Raw genomic sequence first — 26,429 nt, forward strand, 5'->3', positions numbered from 1 at the left:
GGCATGCTACTTCTTTTCAAGGAGGTAATGGTCATTAGAAAGCTTCCCTGAAAAGCTCCCTGGGCCTAGAGCTGTGGTTCCAATACCCTACATCTAAAAAGATATTTTAAATGGGGCCCATGAAAACAGATAGGGACCCATGATACGAATCCTACCTCTCTGGAAAATATTCAACGGCTTCTTCAACTGTTGTTGGTCCCAGTAACAGTTTCCAGTATTCCAAGCCATTGTCTCTCAATAAAACAAGGGCTAGAGATGGACCACTATTAGCAAAGAAAACAAAGATGTAATAAAAAGTATGGCTCGGTAGCTAATTACATATAGGCAATGTTTCATGTTGTGAAATAGATTAAAAACATGTAACATATAAAATAACCTTTTTAACAAAGATCTAAAGTTAGTTTCCATTTATATGTTTTCAGGAGTATATCTATAAAAGAACGGAAGCAGAGAGAGGAGGGGAAGAGGAGGGCCATGATTCTTGTAGACATTTCTTTCATTGTCCCCGTGCTCCTTCTGGTTTATATGCCCTTGTAGGATTTCTGCCTCAATTTCTATTTCAGTTATTCTTCTAGAAAGAAATCCATCAGATTTCTAGCAACTCATTATTTCCTAGAATGAGTTAACTATGAGATTCCAAAAGCTCTTGAGAGTCAGGCAGCTCTCTGCTTAAACTCGATAGTATTGTACACCCTGGAGTTCTAGTGTTCAACTGAATGGGACTCTAGTAACTTCCTCTGAGACCTTCCTAATGTTCAAATAACATTCCAGGAAGACTAGAGAAGATAGGCAGGTGAGCAGAGAATTGAGATGGGAGCAGGACTGGTAGAGTAGACTCATAACTTGTTTACAGACTTGAGGAATTTGGCAACTTAATAGAAAGCTGACAAGAGAAAGTTTACATGATTCAGAAATAAATCAGACTGAGTTTTCTAAATCTGACTTCTACCTGGTCATGTTTTCTATAAGTTTCTTAAAATAATCTTCATTTTCATATTCCTTGCACAGTGCTTGTGCTTCTTCTTCTGATAATACTAGCTGTCTTTGCTCCAGTATTTTGAAGTCTTCATCTTTAATAATATGCAAAACATCATCTAAATAAAAACAGTCACATAATCAGTTTTAAACTGGTAGGTTACTGGTTATGTACACAATACATTATATAGTATCCTGGGGGCATACAATGTAGTTTATTCTCATGAAAATTTAAAAGTTTGCAAAAATAGCTTCTGAGATTTTAATTTAAGGTGAACAATATCTCTTAACATCTCATTATAATGCTATTTCCAATTTTTTGTCACGTAGGAATCGTCACGCATACATACATATATACAACACACACACACACGTATCTCATTAAATCTTTTTTTTGAATATATGCGTGTGTGTGTGTGTGTGTGTGTGTTTGATAGTAACCTAAATAATCAACCAATACAATTATGAAAGTCATCATAAATAATTTTTATATTTAATAACCACAATTTCATTTGTCCCATTTGGGGAGAAACAAGTTGATTGGATATCTGAAAGTATTTCTCAATCTTCTCTCTTGCCTGCTTACCACTACAGAAGCCTAGAAAATCCAATACTCACTCCTCCATCCTTCCTTGCAGATAGTGTGGCAATGTGATCCAGCTATGGTCAATGATATTTATAGGAAACACACTGGGACTCATCTGAGACAGGCACCCAGGGAGAACCTCTGTCCTACATCACCTGCTTCCTGCTTTTGAATGTTTGAGGGACATGATGTTTGGAGCTATGCAGGTCATCTTGTGACAAAGAGGGATAAGTTAAAAGCACAAATATTGACTCAGATCCTGAACAGCCTTAAGCTCCTTATCTAGGCCCCCCCACCGAAAAAAGAACCCAGCATCTTGACTGATACATTACTTCTCCTCTGCTGCATAGGAAATAAAGTGAAAAAACTAGAATTAAGCCATCTTTACAATTGCAAGGAAAGAGTAAAACAAAGTATTATGCGTGTGAATACAGTTTAAGCAATAATTGGCTTCAGAACTATGTTTCATACATTAGGTATAAAAAGAATGAAGTGTTAATTTATGACTTGTGTTCTTGTTCTGCCATATTCACTCTGCTATGAGAATATGGGGTGAGATTAAAAAGAACTCTTTATGGGCCAAATACTTTATTTATGTCAATATATAAATATTAATGTTTTCTCATTTTAATGTTCTGAATTTTACATATGAAGAAATAAACTTGGAAAAATATCTTGTTCAAGTCACACTATCAATTATGGTAGACCCACACTATCAGTTATGTTTGAACTGAGGTATTTCAGACATAAAAGCTTTTATTCTATATTACGTAATAATTCCTGCAATGTTAAAATCTACTCTAACAAATTTACAGGTTGGAAAATGCCTTGTAAACTCTTCAGCTACAAAAATGTTTTATTCATTATTATTAAGAAATTAGTAATTTAATATACTAAATTTCTTACTCTAGGTGCTTTTTCTTCAATGTTAAAATCTAAAACAATGCTTTTAAATATAATTATACTCGAGTTTATTCAAATCTCCTCTGTAAAATACTTAAATAATTTATGCTTGATTCCCTACCTTTCTTTTCATGAAAGAGATTTGGTCGAAGTAATGCCAATATCTTTTCTAATTTCATTCTTTTAATTTTTTTAAAATCAGGAAAGAAGATATCAAGGAACTTAGCCACATTAGTTGTATCCTCTTCAATGTCACAAAACTGAGATACATGTTGTCTTTCCAGATATTCTTGTAAACTGTCAAAATCCAAAACATATTAAGATTATTATAAACTGAAGTTTATAACCATGCCAACAAATTAAAACTGATAATATGTTGAGAAATTATTAGAAGTTTAATAAAAATTAAATCTCATGTAAAGATAAGTTATATCTCCCTATTCCAAGAATATGATACTTAATTTAACTTTTTATTGAGCCCACTCCAAAAATCACTTACATGATATCATCTATGTTTGACTTTAGGAGAGAATAAACGAAGACCAAAATAAAATTTTGTGTTTTTAAGGAAAAATTTTTATCTTCCCTAGTAGAACTTTCCAGATAATTTTAAATTTTCCTTTGAATCTTGTCTTTAAACTAAGGGTTATCTAAACATGCATTTCGTATTTTCAAATAAACATTTTTGATTACCTTTTTATTGTTTATTTGCAATTTTATTGGATTATAACCAGAAAATGTGTGGTAAAATTTTTATTAAAAATTTGCTGAAGGATTTTTTGTGAAAAGGAAAAAATTATTTGTGATATGTAAGGTTGTATATATATTTATGTTTCATATATTATAGATGATTTATTATATATTATTTATGGAATATGTATTTTCCATTCCTCTATATCCTTGCTTGTTCTTGTCTGCTAGCAGATATTTTTTTCAGTTCTTATTTTTCCAACGATTTTTTTCCTTATGTAGTTAGACGTTATGTTGGTAGAGGCACAATTTTTTTCTTGTTTTGGTTGCTACATTGCATCTTTCCTTCTACATCATGTTTTTCTTTATCAAGTTTAGCAATTTTAATGATCAATATTAATACTTTATTTTTCCTGGCTATTTTTTGGCCATCCCTTTATTTTCATTTATTTTGTCTTTTTTTTTTAAACAGAATATAGTAAAGTTGTTTACAATTTTTATTTTAAAAAATTAAATTAATAGAAAAGTTGCAAGACTAGAGCAATGAACTACCATTTATATCCTTCATCTAGGTTCACCAACTGTTAACATTGTGCCATATTTGTTCTCTCCATCTGCTGCTTTCATTCCCCAATGTGTGTGGGGGCAGAGGTTGGGGGCTCTGTGTGGGTGTGTATGTGTGTCTTGGCAGATCCATTTGCGAGTAAGCTTCAGATATTTTAGCCATTCACCTCTAAACACTTCAGGGAATATTATATTGATACAAAACTATAGTCTCATAAATAGTCCATATTCAATTTTCACCAATTTTCTAATACCATCTTTTCTATAGTAATTCTTTCCTAATCCAGGATTATGGAGTAGTCCTGTCTCCTTAGTTTGCTTTCATCTCCAACAGTGACTCAACCTCTTTTGTCTTTCATGATATTGATTTGTTGAAGAGTCCAGGCCATTTGTTTGTAGACTTACCTTCATTTTGAATGGTTTCAAACTATTGGATGGCCCAGTAGTTTTCTAATACATTCTGGTTATGAATCTTTGGCAAGAAATCTACGTTCGTGAGCCTGTGTTCTTCTTGATCCGTCACTTGCTCCATCACATAGGAGGTATATGATGTCAATTTTTTCCAATTATTGGTGATATTAATGTAGTTAAGGTGATATCCCCCAGTTTTCTCTACTGAAAAGCTCCAATTTTCCCTTTATAATTAACAAGTCATCTCTGAGGACATTATATGAAACTGTGTGTATATTTTTCACACAATAGTTTTAAACCCATTGATGATTCTTGTGTGTATCATTACTATGATGGTTTTTAATTTAGTCTATTTTTTAACCTTTACCAAGTCATCTGTATATGTGATAAGAAAACTGACCTTTTCATAGTTAGCCTAGTAGCCATAGTCTTGACTTCATTTTTTTACCTTACTTTATCTAGACTACTTATTTTAAATTGAGGTTTCTTCTTTTTACCCCTTATTTTGCTGATCTGAGCAAGCTGCTATTCATTCCATGTTTTCCCTTGTTAAGGTGGAAGTTCTGCTATGCTTATCCACTGCACTAATGTCGACTCTCTTTTCCCTGCTCCTGTTGTCAGATGCATATGTCCCACACATTTCTTGCATTCTGACACACTGTCTCCCTACGTTCATACTCCATTTAGCCCCTTTCTACATACTCAGATAAGAACCTCAAAATCCAACTGTCCAAATACTGCCTTCTTGATCTTTGAACCATTTTGCCACGTACACCCAGAAACGTCTAGGTTTTTTTGAGATAATTTAGAATCTAGAAGAATTTTCATCTATTTCTAGAGTTCATCAGCTATTATATTATAAAACCCAGAAATATGGACCATATGTGTCCATGTGTGCAGTCAGAGATTCAAACGTTCACCGATAAGAACTGTTTTTCTTTTTTTCCCTCCCATGTTTTTTATTGGATTGAGTATATTCTCACATGTTTTCCACAAAAGGAGTATATAGGTGATACATTTGCTAAGTATGTCCTTGAAGATATTCATTTGCTTTATCAGGTAAATTCTGGGCTTTGTAAGAATGCAGGGATTGCAGTCTTTTTCTTCCAGTAATCCTAACATGAGCCCAATGGCAGTCAAGTATCTTTCCATTGTAAGTAACTTATTTTCAATTGCTGCCAAGTACGCAGTTGGTGGAAGGGATCCACCTAAAGTGCAAGGACAATTTTAAACCAGTAATAAAGCCAAGTAAAAGGCTGGTGGTTTTTTTATCTGCACCATGTGGCAGCACTCCTAAACATTAGTGATAATGCTCCTATGTACACTTGGAGTTCGCACATATTCGTCACTTACCCTTTCATAAGCAGTGTACTGCTCATGGTGCTCTACATAGAATCAATCTCCAAACAACAAAGCTATTGGCAGTATTGAAATTTACACAATGTACTGTAAAATGGGAATTTCACTTACATTTTTCTATTAAACACAGAGAGGAGATCAATTTTGAGAACAACAGACAAATCTTCAAATATTAAGGCTTTCAAAAAGCAAAAACTGTACTTCTTTTCTGTGATAGATTAATATGTACAGGCATACATATGTTTTACTGATAAAATATTAATTAAACAATTCATCTATCACTTTTTTCATTTGGGACACTGTAACATTTATTTTTATTTTATACTCATATATTTATATATTCAAAAGTCCATAAAAGACTCTTTTCTTTTTCTTTCTCTTTCTTTTCTTTCTCTCTCTCTCTCTCTCTCTCTCTCTCTCTCTCTCTCTCTCTCTCTCAATCTCTCTCTCTCTCTTTCTTTCTTTTGACAAGAGTCTCACTTAATCCTCCAGGCTGGAGTGCAGTGGTGCAGTCTTGACCCACTGCAACCTCTGCCTCCCAGATTCAAGCGATTCTCCTGCCACAGTCTCCCAAGTAGGTGAGACTACAGGCATGGACAACCACACATGGCTGATTTTTATATTTTTAGTAGGGACATTGTTTCACCATGTTGGCCAGGCTGGTCTCAAACTTCTGACTTCAAGTGATCCACCCTGCCCAGCCTCCCAAAGTGCTGGGATTACAGGCTTGAGCCATAGTATCTGGCTCATAAAAGACTACTTTCACTGTCTATATGTTTGTTCTAGCATAATTGTTTGCCTCATTCAGTAATTAGTACTTAAATATAATTTTGTTATGCAGAGGAAGAGGATGTTAAGAAGATGATCTGCTCTGGGTTCAAACATATTAGGTATACAACTGCTTATTCTGTCTGTCTGGAAACAGTGTGCAGTGTTTCTTCCTGGGATGCTCCTGTATTTGTGTGTGGAGTTGGGTGGAGTGGCATCAGTTGAGGGTGGACCATTGTAAGCCCTTGCAGTTAGCAGACAAATGTGTTTATTCTGGGAAAAAAAAATTCCCCATTATTTGTTGAATTACAGCTTGTCCATCTGTTCTTTCTCCTCTGTGTGACGTTTCTCTTCAGCAAGCACACTGGTCCCATTAGTATGTTATCCAGATTGCTGATTTCGGCTCTCATAATGTCTGTCTAATTTGTGTGTGTGTGTGTACTTTCAGCTATTTCTTGCACCTGACTTACCATGTCATTAATTTGAGTCTCAAAGGATGATCATACTCACTAATTCTGCCCTGAACTTATGATTCAAATCAAAATTTGTATAATTCAAATTTGAAATGTTTTTTAAATGTATACATAGCACTTGAATCTCAAGCCTTATTTTTATTGTTATTTTATTTGAGGATTTTTCTGTCTCTATGCAGTTCTTTTTCACCAGACTTGTGTTGTGATTTTTGTATAGGACTTCCTTTCTCTGTCTACCAGTCTCCCTTAGGCAGGTAGTCATTTTTCCTTGTTGGCTCACCGGGGCTTAGGTCTGGTTTTTGATATAAGTGTTGGAAACCCTGTAGTTTGGAGGCAAGATGACCTCTAGGTTAAAAGCTTGCAGTGTAGAAGATAGTGTGTCATTATTCCTCTGCAGGGGCAATCAGGAAAAGCCCCCAGAGAGCTAGCTAGGGCAAGGAATTCAATAATTCTACTCAGTTTCATCTTGGCCCTTTAGGAATCAGAAAAACTCAGTGAAGTCCACAAGTCTGTTATTCTCAAGGTTTGTAATGGCTCCAGGTCCTTGCCTTCCAGGGAGCTCAGGAGCTCCCCAAAATCTCAGTGGAGAAAACACCACACTGCCCTCACCTTCTCCTGCATGTAGACCTGAACAGAGCTCCAGACCTCACCAATAGCCAGCGGCTTGTCAGTACAGCTTCTCTTTGACTCCAGAGAGGAAAGAAAGCTTTGCAGATGGAAATAGAGTCAGGGTATAGAATTCAGACTACTCTGATCTCAGAAATACCTTTAAGGATTATTTTAGGAAATGTATGTATTATGTTTAATTTAAGTGAGAATATCATAAAAGAAAAAAATTAAGCTCCCTATAGCTATGACATTTATAAAGACAAAGAGAGAGGTAACTGAAAAAAGAATCAATACTTTCTATGGACAGAGGAATACAATATAGTAGAGGAGGTTGGAAATGTCACCCTCACTCTGTCATAAAGACTTAAAACTGAAAGTGACCTCAGAGGTTGTCATCTAATTCTTCCCCATCTTTGTATCTCCAGGATTTGGCATATAGTAAGACTTCAACAAATATCAGATGAATGAATCAACACACAATAGAATAAGTGAAAGAATGAGAAGACTGCTCGTTACTATTTGTATGACTCTGGGCATTGTAGTTAACGGAACCAAACCTTCCTGATCTGTAGAAAGACTGGAAAGCAAAGCTAAATGACACTATCCTTTGATTTCTTAAAACAGGCTCATTAAATGACAGACTTGTAAATCAAGTGATAAAAAGCTATCATGAAGGAAACTGGAATGTGAATGACAAACATGGGTACCTCTGCCCTGTTTCCCTGACTCTTTCCCCTTCCTTCTGCAGCCACTGGAGCAGGGAGGTCATGGGTGGCATGGAGAAAGCTTCCCCACACTGTGTGACTTCATAAGCTGGGAGTGTTTGTCTCTGTAGGAATAACCAGCCCAACACAGCCCTGGGGCTCCGCTGCTCTGTACACAGAGAGGTCATGTTCATGGGAGGGGTCACCAATCACTCCTAGTTCAAATGCTCTGCTTTTAACTTCTCTCCCGTCTCACCCTCTTCATCCCCACCACTCAAAGAGGGGGGTGAGCAGGCTGGGAGATAGGGGAGAGGGGGCAATAAAGAGTGAAAGTGAACAACTGAATAATTACTGATGTGAGGTTTTTTTGTCCTTATTTCCTTAGATTCTGGACCTACTTGAAATATGTCAGATGAAAGTGACAGTGCCTTTCAGGCCCTCCCTCCAGAATACGATCTGTGAAAACAAGAACAAGCACGATAGAGGCTAGGGGAAAGCTTCCCCTCTGCCCTCTCAAGTTTCACTGAAAAATCAACAGACATCAACTAGACAAAAAGTAGATTAGCTGGAGAAGAAGTAGACAAATTTGATTAACATGTACACAGGGAGAACCACAGAGTGAGTACCCACCCCTCAAGGAGTCTCAGGAGCTTATAGACCAAGCTTGCCCAAACTGCAGCCTGCTGGCTGCATGGGGCCCAGGAAGGCTTTGAATATGGCCCAACACAAATTGGTAAACTTTTTAAAACATTATGAGATTTTTTTTTTAAGTTCATCAGCTATCGTTAGTGTTACAGTATTTTATGTGTGGCCCAAGACAATTCTTCTTCTTCCAGTGTGGCCCAGGGAAGCCAAAAGATTGGACACCCCTATTATAGACTATTTGGCAAAACAAGTAACAGAGCGAGGAGAAGAGTTTTGTTGAGGGGCAATAAAGGATGACTAGGGAGAACGAATGGACCAGGGCACAGAAAGGACCTTGCTCACTATCTCTTTTCAGGTGTGGTTACATTCTTGGTCTTATAGGGAGGGGAAGAAAAACAATTGTTCTTGGCGGATCTGTGGATACTAGGCAGATAAAAGAACTTCAGCTTTATGGTGTGCTTTGAGAGAGATAGCCGGCCGGGAGTGCTGGGGCAAGTCAGAGAGATCTTGAGGCCCTTTCAGTTCAGCATGTCAAAGCGCCATATTTTGGATATCAGTTTCTGAGCCCCAACACACCAAATAAGCATGCTCCGCCCTGTCCCATGCTGTCTGCTCTGGCCAGTTTGGGATAAACAACGGTAAATGGGGACTCTACATTTAGGAAAAAAGTACTGCAGAGTGTGCCAGAGCAAGGTGTACGCATTTCATTTCACTCTGACCTTGGCACCTGCAATGCTCGCTCCTGTTCTGGAGCAAGAGCTGTTGGCACTTCCATCTGACATGCCAATTAATATGCCTAAATTGTTCATGGTGTCATGTGAGTATTGAACAGTTGGAGCTTCTCAAAGTTGGATGTAATGGAGGCTTATTCCCTAAACAATAGCCCCATGGAATGATGACTTTACTCATTACATTAGTGAGTGCTTCATAGAACACTTTTTTTTTTAATGACACAAAAATTCTAGGATAAAATCTGGTGTCTTTTGAAACTTAACACACCTTACCCAATAAACCTTCCCTTAACCCACTCATTATTATTTTCCCTTAAAACCCTGAAAGTAACTGCTACTGTTTACAAAGCTCCTTGTCAGCAGGATTTACCTTATGAGTTCCTTTATCCTGCATACAACTTGGAACTAATAGTATTAAGATCTCCCACTTCCTAAAAATATGGCATCACTAGGAGCCAACAGAGGTAGGCACCCAAGAAAAGCCACCACAATTCATTAATAAGACAAGAAGGAACAACAAGGAATGTTTTGAATATTCTCAGCCAGAAAATGCAATAAAGATGGGCTGCCAAGCACGGGAGACACAACCCAGGAAGCCTCAAGGCTCAGATACTCTATGTTCCTGCTCACCTAATTCTTTCTGGTGCAGCCTGACAACTGTTGTGTTATACCCTCCATTCTCCGAGTCTTCAGAGGGGTAACAGGCACAGACAGCAGCACATAAAACCAACATTCTACAACTGATGTATATTTATTTTTGAATATTTAAAAATCAATAAAAACATATAAACATTTTGTTCTCAGTGATTTATAACTACAAACTGTCTAAAGTGCAAGTATGTGTTTACTGTTTTTAAGGCCCTGAGAAGGTGGAAGGAGAAGGTGGAGAGATAGGAGAGGAGACTGAATTGGGAGGGTGTTCCAATACACCCTTCAAGCCCCAGCCCATGTGACCACACTAGTGTCCCTAGCTTTAGGAAGACAAAGGGGGAAAAGGCTTCCCTTTCTAGTGCTCTTGACACTAGAGCAAGTTGCAGGGCAGTCACAGTGAGGGGAGCAAAGATCACCTGAGGGCCATCAAGCCCACCAACCAGAGGCAAAACTCCTCATCTGAGGAATATAGAAGTAACTAGACTTCCCTATTATTTAAAGTTGACATCTGGCACCAGGCTTTAAAAAAAATTATAAGTAACTAGAATTTCTATACATCTCTGGAATGCATGTGTGTCCAAACTCGTTGCGCAATCCTTGCTGACATCAAGGCACCAAAATATCTACAAATGCAATTATTTATCATGACCTATGTGGCTAAGAAGGTCCAAATTATCATTAAGTACCAGCTTTAAGGTCCATAAATATTCTTAAGGAAAAATCCACCATGGCAAGCTCAGTCCTCTCTTACTGAGGAGCCCCGTTGTATTCTTCTGCAGGGTTCTCTCTATCCAATAAAACGTTTCTTTCAAACCTACACTGTCATCTATAAATTCTTACTACCTTATAGCCCACGAGCTAACTGCTATTTCCAATGCCAGGTATCTGACACTTCACCCAGCACACAGCTCTTCTGAATCTACAGTATATGGTAGGTTGACTGGAAGAAATATTTATGCCTTTAACATAAAAACATTTGGCCTTAGGTATTGAGGTACCTATATTACACTTCATTATCCAATAATACATTGCAAGTAACAAAATTCCTGGTCTTGAGCTATACCTGTCTCGTTTCTTCTTCATCATTCCAGCTGTGACCTTGGCTTTGACCTCAGGCTGATCCTCAGATGGTTTGTGAGGGTCAGTGTCAGGCTGTAGTTCAGTTTCTTCAGAGGGAGGATGGTATTTACTTCGAGATAGAACTAGAACATAGCTTAGGCCACTTGTCATAAAAGAGACAAACTCTTCAAAGTCAGGCTACAAAATAAAATGATAAACTGTTTCCTTCAGACTTCTGAAATGGATGGACTAAAATGGCGGTCACTACTCAAGTAAAATGGAATCTTTCCCTCCATGATCCCTGGGCAAGGGAATGTCACTTTAAAAAATCTCCTGTTAACAATATGTTTATTTTGGGGGGTGTTTTGTTTTTGTTTTTTATTGAAAAGTAATTGTATATATTCATGGGGGGCATAGTGATGTCTCAATAAAGAAAATGTATAATAACCAGAGCAGGGTAATTTTGTGTCCTTAGAAAAATAAATCTCTTGGACGGCAAAATCACTAAGACAAAGGGAAAAGTCAAGCTGGGAACTCCATTGGGGCAAACCTGCCTCTCATTTTATTACTAAATAGGATTGCTACAAAGATTAAAAAGCTACATACATCCCTTGTAACTTGTCCACAAGGAAATTCCTGTGGGCTTCCTGATCTTTACCCTAAAACAGTTTGGTTGGATGTCACCTTGGCAATGTAAATTGATCATTGATAGCTTATCTTCACAGGTGGGGGACAGAGGACAGACAGAACCGAAAGTCATCCCTCTGCTCACTGGAGACAAATGCATATCTGATGGTTTCTTCTGCCCAGGTGTTTATGTAAAGATACAGATTCACCAAGCCAGACTAAGGCATAAGTGACTATTCCTCTATGGCATCTCACATGTAAATCGTGTATTTGGTGAAAGGCTAATCAGAGGCTCAGAAGAATGCAACTGTTTGTCTCTTTTTTACCTGTGACCTGGAAGCACCGCACCCCCCAACCCTGCTCCAAGTTGTCCCACCTCTCCAGGAAAAACCAGTGTACATATTACACACATTGATTGATGTGTCATAACAATGTATCTCTAAAATGTATAAAACCAAGCTGTGCCCCAACCACATTGGGCACATGCCATCAGGACCTCTTGAGGCTGTGTTGTGGGTGTGTCCTTAACCTTGGCAAAATAAACTTTCTAAATTGATTACAACTTGTATCAGATACTTTTGGTTCACACCTTTAACAAATCTCTCCCTACCCCTTTATAGTTTCTAGTCTCCTACATTTTTGAGTGGTAGAAGTTCCAAGCTAGCAGGAATTGATCTTAATGATAACCTAACAACATTCTCAAATTTTAGGATGTTTCCAAGTTGCTTAAAGGGCTTGTTAAAACATATATTTCGGGAGCCCAATCTTAGAGTTTCTGACTTAGTAAGTCTGGGATGGGGCTCAGGAATTGGATCTTCTCAAAAGCTTACAGTTAATGGGGATGCAGTTGTCGTAATCATTTCCTTCTACACATGTGGAAGCTGGGGCCAACAGAGATGGTGTGAGTGGAGCAGCCAGTCCCACAAAGTGATGTCCAGTAGAACAGTCTGTGATGATGTACGTGCTCTTCTGCCCTTTCCAACATGGTAGCCACAGGTGGGTATTGAACACTTAAAATGTGGCTAATGCAACTGAGAATTCACATTTTCAATGTAATTGAATCTTAATGAATTTCAATTCAAATGGTCACATGTATCTAGTAGCTACCATATTGGGCAGTGCATTTCTAGAAGTGAAGTCTCCTGACTCCCAAGCCAGTACACTTTCTAATACACAGCACTGCCTTTATTACATTCCCCCAGACAAAAGAGAGTTGGTGGGGCAGGGAGGTGGCAGGACTGGGGCAGTTAGGGTGGGGCAGTCTGAAAGAAAGGCCCTTAGATAAAGAAAGTATTAAAACATTCTTGTGAAGCTGATGACAGAGCCTTGAACCCAGAGTAGAAATCTATAGGAAGGAACTGGATATTCACTTCCAGAGGACTGAGGCAGGGCCTCTTGGAGGACATGACATAAAAGGGTCTTCATGTCAACATAACACAATCAGACCATCCAGTTTTACTTGGCAGCCACTATGTCTACTGAAGATTTCTTCAGAGCCACTATCATTGGCATCTCCATGATATGGACATCAACATGGACGCCAGGAGCTTGTTTAGTTTGTCAGACTTACTCATTTGCTTTTCTGTAATAAAGATATAAGGACTATAGAAGGCCACTGTTTTTAAACACACAGTAGATTTTTTATTTTTAACTTTCATACCTGGTCCACTATTCTACTATAGAAGTTGACGACTTGTTCTTCAGTGAGCACTGTCTTATCTTCTGCTTCTGTGATAAATCCTGCTTCGGTAATCTTTAATTAGAGAGTAAGGTCAAATTCAGGTGTCATGGGATCACATGTAAAACAAATAAAATTTGTTTTCTGGGCTTAACAAGCCACCAGCTTTCAATGCATTTTCTATAAGAACCTCAGCAAAATCTATGGGGCACTAGGTTTGAAGTGGCTCAAAAATATACAGACTTTAAAATTTGACTTCTCTGCTGAATTTCTGACTTGCATGGGGCTTGTAACTCCTTCATTTTGGCCAATTTCTCCCATTTGGAATGGCTGTATTTACCCAATACATTTACCCTTATTGTTTCTAGGAAGTAATTAACTTGCTTTTGATTTTACTGACTTACAGACAGAGGGGATTTGCCTTATCTCAGATGAGACCTGGAACTATGAACTTTTGAGTTAATACTGAAATGGGTTAAGATTTTGGGGGACCATTAGGAAGTCATGATTTGTTTCAAAATGTGAGGACATAACATTTGAGAGGGGCCAGGAGCAGAATGATACAGTTTGGCTGTGTCTCCACCCAAATCTCATCTTGAATCTTAACTCCCACAATTTCCATGTGTTGTGGGAGGAACCCGGTGGAGGGTGATTGAATGATGGGGGCGGGTCTTTCCTGCACTGTTCTTGTGATAGTGAATCAGTCTCATGAGATCTGATGGTTTTAAAAATGAATTTCTAGCACAAGTTCTCTTTGCCATACCATCCACATAAGATGTGACTTGCTCCTCCTTGCCTTCCACCATGATTGTGATGCCTCCTCAGCCACATGGAACTGTAAGTCCAATACACTTCTTTCTTTTGTAAATTGCCTAATGTCAGGTATGTCTTTATCAGCAGCATGAAAACAGACTAATATACAATGTAGTATAAGAACTATAATTTTTAAAATTTACATAGATGCTGGTAGAGTAGGATTATTTAAAAAAGGATGCATGTAAAATCTACATAGGATGCTGGTAGAGTAGGATTATTTACATAAGGATGCATGAATAGATTGAGTCTTTGTAAAGATGTAAAAGCCTTTAGAGGTACCTAGCCTTTAGAGGTACTCAAAGGCTTTAGAGCTACCTAGCACCAGCAGCATATTTTGTTCTATTTCACTCTGAATGATAAGCTTGTCTTCAAACTGATGATTAAGAGGTTGTTATTTTGCAATTAATTTAACCATAGTTGGAAAATATTACTTACTTTTCTTTTAATTTCTATACCTTTTCTACTAATCACAGCATCAGGTTTGATTATAGCAATACTATATAATTCCTCTAGAAAAAAATTAGAAAAAGACAATTTCATTTTCTTGGCACAAAATCTGGATAATGATGGATCTGGCAATTAACAATGTAAATTCCTAATGATCAGTCCATTGTTGTTCATTGGTAGCTGTACATCTTATTACCGCATTTCAACTACCAAAGAGTTTCTACTTAGAATCAAATGGCAGTTCCAATATTTGCATGGAGGAGAAACATTCACAAGAGTTTTTAATCAAGAGGCAACAAAAATTGAGTAGGTAGGCCATGATGGTTTGAATGCCATTCCCATTCATAATCACACACAGGATCCATCCAGCACAGTATCACCAGTGAATACAGTTTTAATGTTTACTTGCAGTGAATCATGAAAGTAAACATTACCAACAGATTCACTATCTATGAATGTATCAGCATTCTTATAATGAACTTTTAGTGTAAGATAACTCATTTGGGTGTGGCCATTTGCCTCTGCTCCCTCCAGCGTATGAACACATACACCCCACTACCCCAACACAGATAATCTAGTGAAGGCATGAAATTGTCAACTGCAATGTAAACAAAGAGTATGGGCCAGCAAGGAAGAAATTCTCTTCACAAATTTTTGGAAGATGATAAAGGATGACATAGGAAGTGCTGTCCTGATTAGTCACAGGAGACAGGAGTCCATTGTCCTGGGTAACCTCGGAAAGGCTCCAGACCCAGAACTAAAGGTAAGACAAGTGAGGACAAGAGTGTGCTTTTTAATAGCTGAGTCTTGCAAGGCGCAAATCATCAGTTATCTGAACAATTCCTTGTTAATAAACATGGATTTTGTTACCAGTGTTTTTCTATAACAAGTGATGCTGTAATGACCACCTATGTACAGAAAACCCTGGGATTACTTTGAAGTAAATTTACTTACGATCACTTTCATATAGTGCTTCCTCATCAACATCTGAATCTGAGTCTACTAATGGAATTTCAGGATACTATAAAAAAGGAATGCAATGCAAAGCAAACAGAATTATGTTTTAATATGATAGTGAGTGGGGTTTTAGAAATTTTATGTTTAATAAATAACTTAAGAAATAGGAAGTAAAGTGGAAGAGAGCCTGAACTTATCTAACATGACAGGACTATCTCCACCTTTCCACTAAAATAAAATAAGGGATGTTTTAAAATGGAGGGGGCAGGAATAATGCATATGTGCAGTATGAAAAGGGTAACAAACTTTGTGTGTGTGTGTGTGTGTGTAGTTGTCTTGCTCTGTTGCCCAGCTAGAGTGCAGTGGTGCTATCTTGGTTCACTACAATCTCCACCTCCTAGGTTCAAATGATTTTTCTGCCTCAGCCTCCTGAGTAGCTGGGATTACAGGCATTCACCACCATGCCCAGCTAATTTTCGTATTTTTAGTAGAGACAGCATTTCACCATGTTGTCCCTCCTCGGCCTCCCAAAGTGCTGGGATTACAAGTGAGAGCTACTATGCCCAGCCGAACCTTAAAACGTAATAAGAGCATGAGAGATAAAATATGAACAAAGCAGAAATTTATACATAAGAAAGCCATAAACACATAATTATCATGTTAATGATCAAAAGGGCATTTGATAAGTGTGAAGATCTATTCTTGACCACTACTCTCAGTAAATTTGGAACAAAAGGATATTTTCTTAACTTAAAAGAAATCTTTCTCAAACCAATAATCAATATCCCATTAAAGAGCAAAATACCAGAAGGACAAAGGTTCCTAACTTTTAGGGAAGCCATGAATATGCTTCCGTGATTCTGGGAACTATCCAAAAGGTTTCATTTTTATGTATATAAATATATATGCACACGCATTGCCAAAATGCTTCCCAGAAAGTTTGCACCATTTATATACCTAGATAGTTATAAAATTAGGTTAAATAACTTACAAAAATATTAAATAAAAGGTAATATACTTTTAAAAAATTAAAATAGTTGTTAATCCAAAGTATTACCTGAGGTCGAGCCATTTCACCTGCTGCAATTTTTCTCTCCTCATCGATCAAGTTAACAACTTTTTTACTAACAAGCGGTGCATTTGCACCCTGAATCTTTGCGATAATTTTGCCATTCTAGAAGGGAAATGAAAACAGAAGGGGAACTTTCATTTGCAGAATACGTCAAGAATTAACACCTAAACTGGACTGAGTCATCCCTCCCTTCTACCCTACCCTCATGCTTAGCAATCCTCTTTTAGTGATGGTAATTAATGATTTTACAGTAAAGTATTAATAATATGAAAGTTCTTCCTGACTTGGTGAGTTCATCTCCTTGAGTTCTACCTCCAATTTGCATATCCTCCAGCACCTTGCAGCAAAGTCATCTTCCTGCAGAAGCTGTCACCTGATGCAAACTCTCCCGAGGCATCCCAGTTTTAAAATCGAACGATTCTGGATAGACCTCTCAACAACATCCTCCCTAGCTATCTCTAACACCATGTCCCTTTTGCTCATCTTTCAACACCTGTTTACTAAGCATCTGTTTACCGGTGCCGTACCAGTCATGATGGTATAAAATAATAGATCTGGTACCTGATCTATTTACATTAAAAAAAAAAACAAAACCTACATAAACACAAACACGTGAAACAGCAACTGTAATAGGTTTCACCAACAGCAGTGCAAAGCCCTTGGAACACCTACAAGAATGGGTTTTGGTCAAGGAGATCAGGGAAGGTACTTCTCAATGTCAGGAAGTGACTCGGTGTAAAATATGAAGGATTGGTAAGAGCTAATTGGGCAAAAAGGATAAGGAAGAGCATTCTAGGCAAAAGGAGTAACAGAAGAGTTCTAAAGCTGAAAGGAAAGATGGCAAGTGAGGAGGCCAGGTGACAAAGTGAGGGGGAGTCTGGTGTGAGTTGAAGCCCAACACCCAGGGGGAGCCACACTGTGCATAGCCTGGTGGGCCATGCAGTCAGTGCAGTCAGAGTGTTTAGACAGAGACTATGACCATGATTACAACTGTTTGTCAAAATTATTTCACTTACCTTATGACAAAAAGGCTGGGGGAAGCAAAATATTTCCGGACAAGTTAGGAGCTACACTAGAGGTGGAGGTGGAGAGATGATGGACACTCAGTCTGTGGCAATGCTGGTGGAGATGGAAAGGTTGGAGGGTGGAATGAGGTAGATGAGTGTGACAGAGACTTGGTCAGTAAAACTGACATGTCCAAAGTATGATTTGGATAGAGTGTGATGTAAAGAGGTGTCACTGAGGCGACGCTCTGTTTCTCACTTGAAAACTGGGTAAATTATTATGTTAGATGCCAAATTCAGAGACAATAGAAGAGGACTGTGTTTTGTGGGGAGGAAGATCTGATGTGGAATGAGTTTGCTGTGAGATGCTTTTGAGAAAGCCAAGAGGAGGTGCCAAGACATCAGCTGGAAATGCGAGCAGAAAGCGTAGGATTCAGTTGAGGATGTAAACGTGATTTACTGATATACAGGTGGTGAGGACTGAAACTGTGTGTAGAGAAAATTTTCTAAGGAGAGTGTAGAGCCTGGTAAAGTCAATATTTAATCATTGAATAAAGAAGGGTGAATTTGCAAAAAGGACAGAGAGAAGCGGCATCCAGGAAGGTGAATGGAAAACCAAGTCACATAAGCCAAAAGAAGCAAATGTCTTGAAAAGGAGGTCGTGGTCACCATATTCAATCCATTTAAGAGGTACCAATGATGAATACCTAAAAAATGTCTGTTATACTTAGCACAGGCTGATACTTGGATACATTAGCAACAGCAATTGTGGTGGAATAATCAGACAGAAGTCAGATTGAACGGATTGAGGAGTTAATGAGATGGGAAAAAAGAAGTAAAATTAAATATGGAAACTCTTTCGACCAATTTAGCTATGGGGTGAAGATGAGAAATGGGTGGCTAGAGAGACATATGATATCAGAAAGAAGTATTATGTATTTTTTAATTTGAAAAGACTCAATCATTTTCAAAAGCCAATGAGAAGGATGCAGTTGAATAAGATTTAAATGAAACCTGAAACTCTAATCACGATTTCCCACACAAAAAAAGTATCTTTCAACAATTCTGTGAGCTATCTAATAACCCTTGAGGAAGGCTCCCTGCTGAGACTATCTCAAATGAATCTGTTGTCAGCTAAAAATGCTGACCCGTACAAAGAGACATTGAGGGAATATCTGAATAAATGAGCAATGGGCTTGACGGTGTTTTGTGATCACAGAATTCTATTCTTAAATGAATGATTATGGATATGGAGCCATGGGCAGTAAAGTCTGAGGCATGATTACAGGGGTGACTGGATGAAATTTATTGCAAGAAAAGTTTATTAGCAGCAAGGAGGTCAATAATTTAAAGGCCAGGATATTGGGTGGGTTGCCAACGTAGGTACTAAAGTCCTCAAGGTGATGGCAGGATTCAGATTTGAGAGTAAGACTTTAAACCACATGCCAAAGCTTTCGGTTATCAACAGACCTGATTTGAAGGTCAGTAAATGACAGAAATGAAATGGAGGAACAGGAAATTTAGCCATGTGAAACAGACCTCTACAGCAGAGAAAAGAAAGTTACTGAAGAACTAAGAAGGAAAAGAAACACCAACACTATTCCACATTCTGAAATAAACAGTTATCACCTCTGGTCTGTGGAGAGAGTATCCAAAGGAAGAAGCTCAAATTAAGGTAAGCCAAGGAAGTGAGGCAGAAGCTCAGAGCCATGGTCAAAAATCTTGGGAAGTCATTTTAATTCCAGATGTCATAGAGTGAAAAGGTTTGGGAGACAGGAGAAGAATTGGAGAGCTGGGTCACACCAGGAATAAGCATTAGAAGGATGGATGAATCATGGCTACGAGGAAGGGTGGACTTAAACTCTGAGCACTGATTCCAGGGGTTAGAGAACATGGACTGCATGGTTCACTTAAGGAGAGAGGGCCTGGGTCCACTGGTCTGACTGGACTAGCTGTCACGGTGATGGCTCTATGAGTCTGTTTTGTATTGTTATCAAGGAGTACATGAGGCCGGGGACTTTACAAAGAAAAGTTTATTTGGCTCAAAATTTTGCAGACTATACAAACATGGCACCGGCATCTGCTTCTGGCAAGGCCTCAGGAAGCTTGTTCTCATGGAGGAAGGGAAAGGGAGACGGCATGTTACATGGAGAGAGTGAGCGAGAGAAAGGCGCGGTGGTGCCAAGCTCTTTAAATAACCAGCTTGCATGAACTAATAGAGGGAGAACTCACTCACTACTGTAGGGAGGGCACCAGGCCATTCATGTGCGATCCGCCCCAATGACCCAAACACCTCCCACTAGGCCCCACCTCCAACATTGGAGGTCACACGTGTGCATGAGAGTTGGAGGAAACAAATATTCAAACTATTATCAACTCTCCCAGAGCACCAGATTCTACAACGTGACCCACTTGCCCAATCTTTTCTCCTCAGTCCCACGCTCCTATCTGCCACCTGCAGCTACAGCCTCCTCAGTTAGCACTAACTGTGCACTCTGCTTTTGGAAAATAGCACTTTTTATGTCTTTCTAATTATTCGTTTATGTTTTATACTTATTTTATTACTACTTATTTTTGTAGGGATGTGGTCTCTCACTATGTTGGCCAAGTTTACCTTGAATTTCTGGCCTCAAGCAATCCTCCCACCTCAGCCTCCCGAAGTGCTGGGATTACAGGCATGAGCCACCATCCCTGGCCTCTGTCTGATTAATAAAGTTCTGTGTTCATCACAGAACCTGTGTAAAATACAGAATAGTATGAATAATAAAACTTAAATTAGTCATCTGTTCCTCACACATAGAAAACTACTGTAACACTTTGGTGAATCCACTTACTGTCTTCTTTCTGTGCATTTATAAATACAGAGATAAGAGTAATATGTATACAAAAGACTGATCATACAGATGCTTCCTGATATGGGTAAGCATGAACGTTTATAACCAATTCTCTCTTGCTAGGTATCTAAGAAATTTCCAAGTTTTTACTCCTGTGAATAATTTATTGTATAAATCTGTGATCATTTCCTTAGTAAAGGTAAACACTGTCTTACTTGTCCTGTCCATGATCAACCCAGTGTGTGATAATCTAATCCCTTCAATCTATTATAAGCTCCTAGAGGTCAAATTATAAAATTTATAAATAGCCAAGAAAAGATAAGGCAAACACAGTACTATTACTGTCATCGGCAAACAATTCCATGGTAATTTTATAATGTTACTTCTTCTTAACTGCGAATTGGAATATGATAACACAATTGAGAAAGTAAATATTATACTTACAACACTAAAGAGAAAAACGGGTTCACATTTATCTCTAAGTGGCTGCAAAGTCACAATGTTGTCAGCTTCGGCCTGGAAAAAGTAAATATTTCATATAATGATAAATAAAACTATATTCAAGTCATTTGATACACATGTTGCAGCAATGCAGAGATTACATATAATTTTTACATTTACTGCAACATTGTCTGGGTATGCCAGTGGGTTTAGGGATCAAACTGCACATACTGGTGATTGGAGTCCTACATCATTTGGCCTCAATTCCCCACTGTTTCCCTTTACATTACCCAACCTTTAGCCAAAATTATTCACTCATCTTTTCCTCCCTCAGTGCCTGGTCCTGCCCTTCCTTTATTGTCCCGGTTCAACTGTCCTTCCTCCAACTTTGTCTCACTTCTTTTTGCTGTAAATCACCTCTTGTTCTGCACAACACGTTACTATCCATCTCCCAGGGCACCTATGTCCTTTTCGATATTCTACTACCGGCATGTGTGTGTAGAAATCCTGGACAATGAGAACCTTTTTTTTTCTGGATTGGTTCCATCAATGCTTTGTCCCTGGTGTCAGAAGTACCTTGCCAGTAACAGAATGTTCTTAAAATTCTTTGATATTGTACAATGCCCCTGGTCACTGAGAATCTTATGAGGTTAACACCAATGGTGTCAAAATGATCTACTTGTCCCCAGACAAAACATCCATAATTCAGCTTCTAGATCAGGGGGTCATAAGGACCTAGAAGGCTCATTACACATGGTACTCTATGGAAAGGATGTCAGTGCTATAGAAGAGAACCCTGATAGAACATCATTAAAGTCTGGAAGAATTACACCATTGAAGATGCCATCATTCTTATAGGAAAAGCTGCAAAATTTATCAAGCACAAATTAATAAATTCCTGCTGGAGAAAACTGTGTCCAGGTGTTGTGCATGACTTCACAGGATTTATGACAGAGCCAGTTAAAGAAGTCATGAAAGAGATTATGTATATGACAAAAAAGTAGGGTGTGAAAGGTTTCAAGATATGGATGTTGAAGAAATCCGAGAGCTGGCAGACACCACACCAGAGGAATTAACAGAAGACAAATTGATAGAGATGAGTGCATCTGAACCAGTGCCAGCCTATGACGGAGAAGATGTAGAAGAGCAGTGCCAGAAAACAAACTGACATTAGAACATGTGGCAGAAGGGTTCCAGTTATTCAAGACTGCTTTTGACTTCATTTACGACATGGACCCTTCTATGATATGGGCACTGAAGCTAAAGCAAATGGTGGAAGAAGGATTGGCACCACATAGAAACGTTTTTAGAGAAATGAAAAAGCAAAAAATTCAGACAGAAATTACCATGTATTTTCATAAAATTACATCCACTATGCCTGCTTTTCCTGCCTCCCTTCTACTTCCTCCACCTTTTCTGCTTCTACTGCCCCTGAGACGTCAAGACTAACTCCTCTTCTTCTCCTCCTCAACCTGCTCAATGTTAAGATGACGAGGATGAAGACTTTTATAGTCATCCACTTCCACTTCAGGCATAGTAAATATATTTTGTTTTCCTTATGATTTTCTTAACACTATTTTATTTTCTCTAGCTTACTTTATTGCAAGAATACAGTATATAATATGCATAATAGATAGAATATGTTAATCAACTATTTATGTTATCCTTAAGGTTTCCAGTCAACAGTACGTTATTAGTAATTAAGTTTTGGTGGAGTCAAAAGTCATAAATAATTTTTTTACTGCATAGGATGGTTAGCGTTCCTACCTCCAACATTGTTCAAGGGTCAACTGTAATTAGAAATAGTATTACAGTAACTATAATAAATACCATTTGCTAAATATTTATATGTATATATGTCATGCCTATACACACACACACACACACACACACACACATATGTCTTAATGTTCATCTTTTTAAAAGGCACATAGCAGAAAAAAAGTTTTATACTGACCATCAGCTCAGGGTAATTTTAATAGACAATCAACCTCATATCTTTTAATTTTGGACCTACATGTTCAAGTTCTGAGTGTCTCTTTGCCTTGATTAACAGCAGAAAACAATGTGTCCAGAAGAGGGCATTCCTCCACTACTGTTCACAACAGAGGTTTGGAGATAATAATTTTCTTTCACCTTTATGGGCAGGTCACTAGAATCCAGAACCCCTAGACTATGTGAACGTCTACTCCTTCCACTTTCGAACAAATTTTCCTAATGCCAACTGCTAGGATTCACAAGAATTTCCTGATCTTCATTTCCCTGTGATCTATCTGCCAGCCAGTAGACACTTGTGATACTGTCTTTTTACTTTCATCAACCCCTTTTCAACCGCATGTGGCAATCTCCTTTAGGCCCCATTCTCTGCTCTTCAAACCTGATTTTTCCTTGCAAAAAATCAAGTCTGGAATAACCTCCTAGTTCCTTTCTGGTGGTTCTGACTCTTCAGAGTGAAACAGGTTGTTACAGAATCTTGGCTTTTAAAAAAACTACAATGTCAGGATAATGAAAAAAAACAAGCCACAGACTGGTATAAAGTATTTGCAAAAGCAATCCCTCATAAAGGACTGCTTTCCAAAATACACAGAATGCTTAAAACTCAACAATAAGAAAAACAAACAACCCAATTAAAAAGAAATGCCAAAAAACTTAGCAGAAGGTTCTCCTCAAAGAAGATACAAACGGCAAATAAGTATAACAAAGGTGCTCCACATCACATAATCTCAGGAAACACAAATTAAAATTGCAATGTGATGCCACTGCACACCCATTAGGATGACCAAAATCCAGACAACTGATGCTGGTGAGGATGTGGAGCAACAGAAACTCTCATTCATTGTTGGTGAGAATGCAAAATGGTACAGCCACTGAAGAAGATGACTTGGTTTCTTACAAAGTAAAACATATCCTTACCACATGATCCAGCAGTCATGCTCCTTCGTATTCACCCAAATGAGTTGAAAATTTATGTTCATACAAAAACTTATGCATGGATGTTTATAGCAGCCTTGCTCCTAACTGCTAAAAGTTGGAAGCAACCAAAATGTTCTTCATTCACTAAGTGAATGCATACATAAACCGTGGTACATCCAGATAATGGAGTATTATTTAACACTAAAACAGAATAAGCTATCAAATCATTAAAAGACATAAAGCATATCACTAAGTAAAAGAAGCCAATCTGAAAAGGCTTTGCAATATGTGATTCTAACTTTCTGACATTCTGGAAAAGGCAAAACTATGGAGATATTCAAAAGATCAGTGGTTGCCAGGGGTTATAGGGTAGGGAGAGATGCACAGATTACAGAGGATTTTGCAAGGAGTGAAACACTACTATATGATGCCATAATATAATAAATACATGTCGTTATACATTTGTTAAGGTCTCTAAAATGTACAACACCAATAATGAACCTTAATGTAAACTGTGCATTTTGGTAAATAATGATATGCCAGTGTAGGCTCATCCGTTGTAACAATGTACCACTCCGATTTGGGATTTTGGTTGTGGAAAAGGCTATGACAGCGTGGGGACAGGGGATACATGAGAACTTGTATTTTCTGCAAAATTTTGCTATGAACCTAAAAGTGCTCTAAAAATAACATCTATGTAAAGACTTTTTAAAAAAAAGTTAAAGGAATGAAAACCCTACAAAGACCTTATTTCAGAAGATAAAAGTCAATTCTTTCACTCAGGACAACCGGATTTAACTGCTGTAGACAGCCACTTACCCTCTTGAATAGAAAAATATTAAGAGGTGAGTGTCTAGGCTTTAGACTACTTATTCATCATCTTGAACTAAGGAAAATAAGCCCTATGGAAAATGTGTCTAAAGAAGGGGATGGATAGTGAAATACAAGGTCAGTAGCCAAACTCATTCCAATGTTTGGGCTGAAAGGAGCCATGAAAGCCCGGTGACTGGGAGAGCATGAGTGGCTTGTGGCTGCAGGTCTGCTTTAGGGACTATGTGTTTCAGAGATAAGGGGTAAAGATATGTTCATCTGTTATCTGCTCCTGTATCTTAAGTCTAGTGGGTTTGGGTGTTTTTCTGTATAATATAAATATATTATGAAAGCCACACATATAAATTCTCCAGTAACCACATTTAGAAACAAAAAAAGGTGAAAATAATGTGATAATAAATTTTACTTAATCCAATATAGCCAAAATATTCTCATTTTAACATGTAATCAATGTATAAAATCATTAATGGCATATTTCACTTTCTTTTTCCATATTAAATCTTTAAAATTTAACATGTCGTGTCTCTTACACTTAAGAGTACATCTTAATTGTATGCTAAATGTTAACCAGAAATAATTAATCCTTTATTAGCTTTAATAAAATGTACAGTTAAATCGTAGATTCACGTACTCAAGTTGTCACAGATTTTAAAAGTTTTACAATAACCCAATTGAGTATCAGTTTTAAAATTCCATTTTAAATTCATTAAAATTAAAAATTCAGTTCCTGAGTTGGACCAGCTACATTTCAAGAACTCCTTAGTCACTTAGGCCTAGTAGCTACCATGTTGGACAACCAAATTCTAATTAGTTGATAATTTCATGTGACTAGATTGAATAAACAGTACAATTAAGTAAAATGTGTTTAGCTATAACATTTTAATCCCTTGTCACAACTAGGTAGCAAATAAATGAGAAAAAAAATCATTGCCACTGGAAAATGTGGTAACTGGGTTAATGCCCAGCACCCAGTAAACAGCTTTTGCAACCCTTATTCTAAGGGACGCACACTGAACAAGTGGTCAGGTGAAAGAAAACAGAACAATAGATGCATCCATTATTACACTTTTCTAACTTTCACAGTCATGGTAAACAGCCTTGATATTAAAAGAATGGGATACAAATCATGTTCATTCTCAGATCTAGTAGAATCAAATAGATGGTAAAACCACCAAGTAAAGACTATCAATTTTGAAGAACTGACAGGTTCTTTAAATTAAGACCATAGTTAAAGTATTAAAGGATACTTAAACACTTAATATGACTTGAAAACAACAGTTTAATGAAAACAAAATCCTTACGATAGCAAAATGCAGAATTTCATCTTCGTTCAGCTCATTTTTCAATTTTCTGAATAAGGGTTGCATTGCTTTGCAAGGTCCACACCATGCTTGGTAAACATCGATCACTAGAAGATGATGATATTTATGAAATAACTGAGTCTACCAATCTAGGATAGCAACTTATCCCAATCTGGAGCCAGGACCAGGGCAAAGGCACTGCAAGATTTCTTGGTCAAAGTGGGGAGTGGCACTGTAGAGGGACAGGGTGCCGGGAGGTACCCTAGGCCAAACCCCAGGCAGTCAGACAACCAGGAACCCTTATACCTGTTAAGCCTTTGTTCTGCAGCATCTCATCCCACAGGTTTTGATTATTGACGACTGCCTGCAAAGAGGAAGGC

The 26,429-nt window shown here is 37.9% G+C and overlaps 1 protein-coding gene across 1 annotated transcript in view; it reads right to left on the minus strand.

Annotated features, from left to right (window-relative positions):
* Window positions 1-26,160, minus strand: part of NME8 (NME/NM23 family member 8) — a gene marked incomplete at its 5' end in the record, with an annotated part of 40,431 nt that extends 14,271 nt beyond the window's left edge. Inside the window, 10 exons of the mRNA XM_032286753.1 lie at window positions 156-263; window positions 950-1,094; window positions 2,586-2,761; window positions 11,133-11,326; window positions 13,416-13,508; window positions 14,685-14,758; window positions 15,651-15,717; window positions 16,711-16,827; window positions 21,008-21,079; window positions 26,050-26,160. Of these exons, the coding sequence (XP_032142644.1) occupies window positions 156-263; window positions 950-1,094; window positions 2,586-2,761; window positions 11,133-11,326; window positions 13,416-13,508; window positions 14,685-14,758; window positions 15,651-15,717; window positions 16,711-16,827; window positions 21,008-21,079; window positions 26,050-26,160 (1,157 nt within the window). The remainder of the gene's footprint in view (window positions 1-155; window positions 264-949; window positions 1,095-2,585; window positions 2,762-11,132; window positions 11,327-13,415; window positions 13,509-14,684; window positions 14,759-15,650; window positions 15,718-16,710; window positions 16,828-21,007; window positions 21,080-26,049) is intronic.
* Between the last annotated feature and the right edge of the window lie 269 nt (window positions 26,161-26,429).

The sequence above is a fragment of the Sapajus apella genome, unplaced genomic scaffold, assembly GCF_009761245.1.
Source record: "Sapajus apella isolate SASKATOON/1434 unplaced genomic scaffold, GSC_monkey_1.0 scaffold19, whole genome shotgun sequence".
NCBI lineage: Eukaryota > Metazoa > Chordata > Mammalia > Primates > Cebidae > Sapajus > Sapajus apella.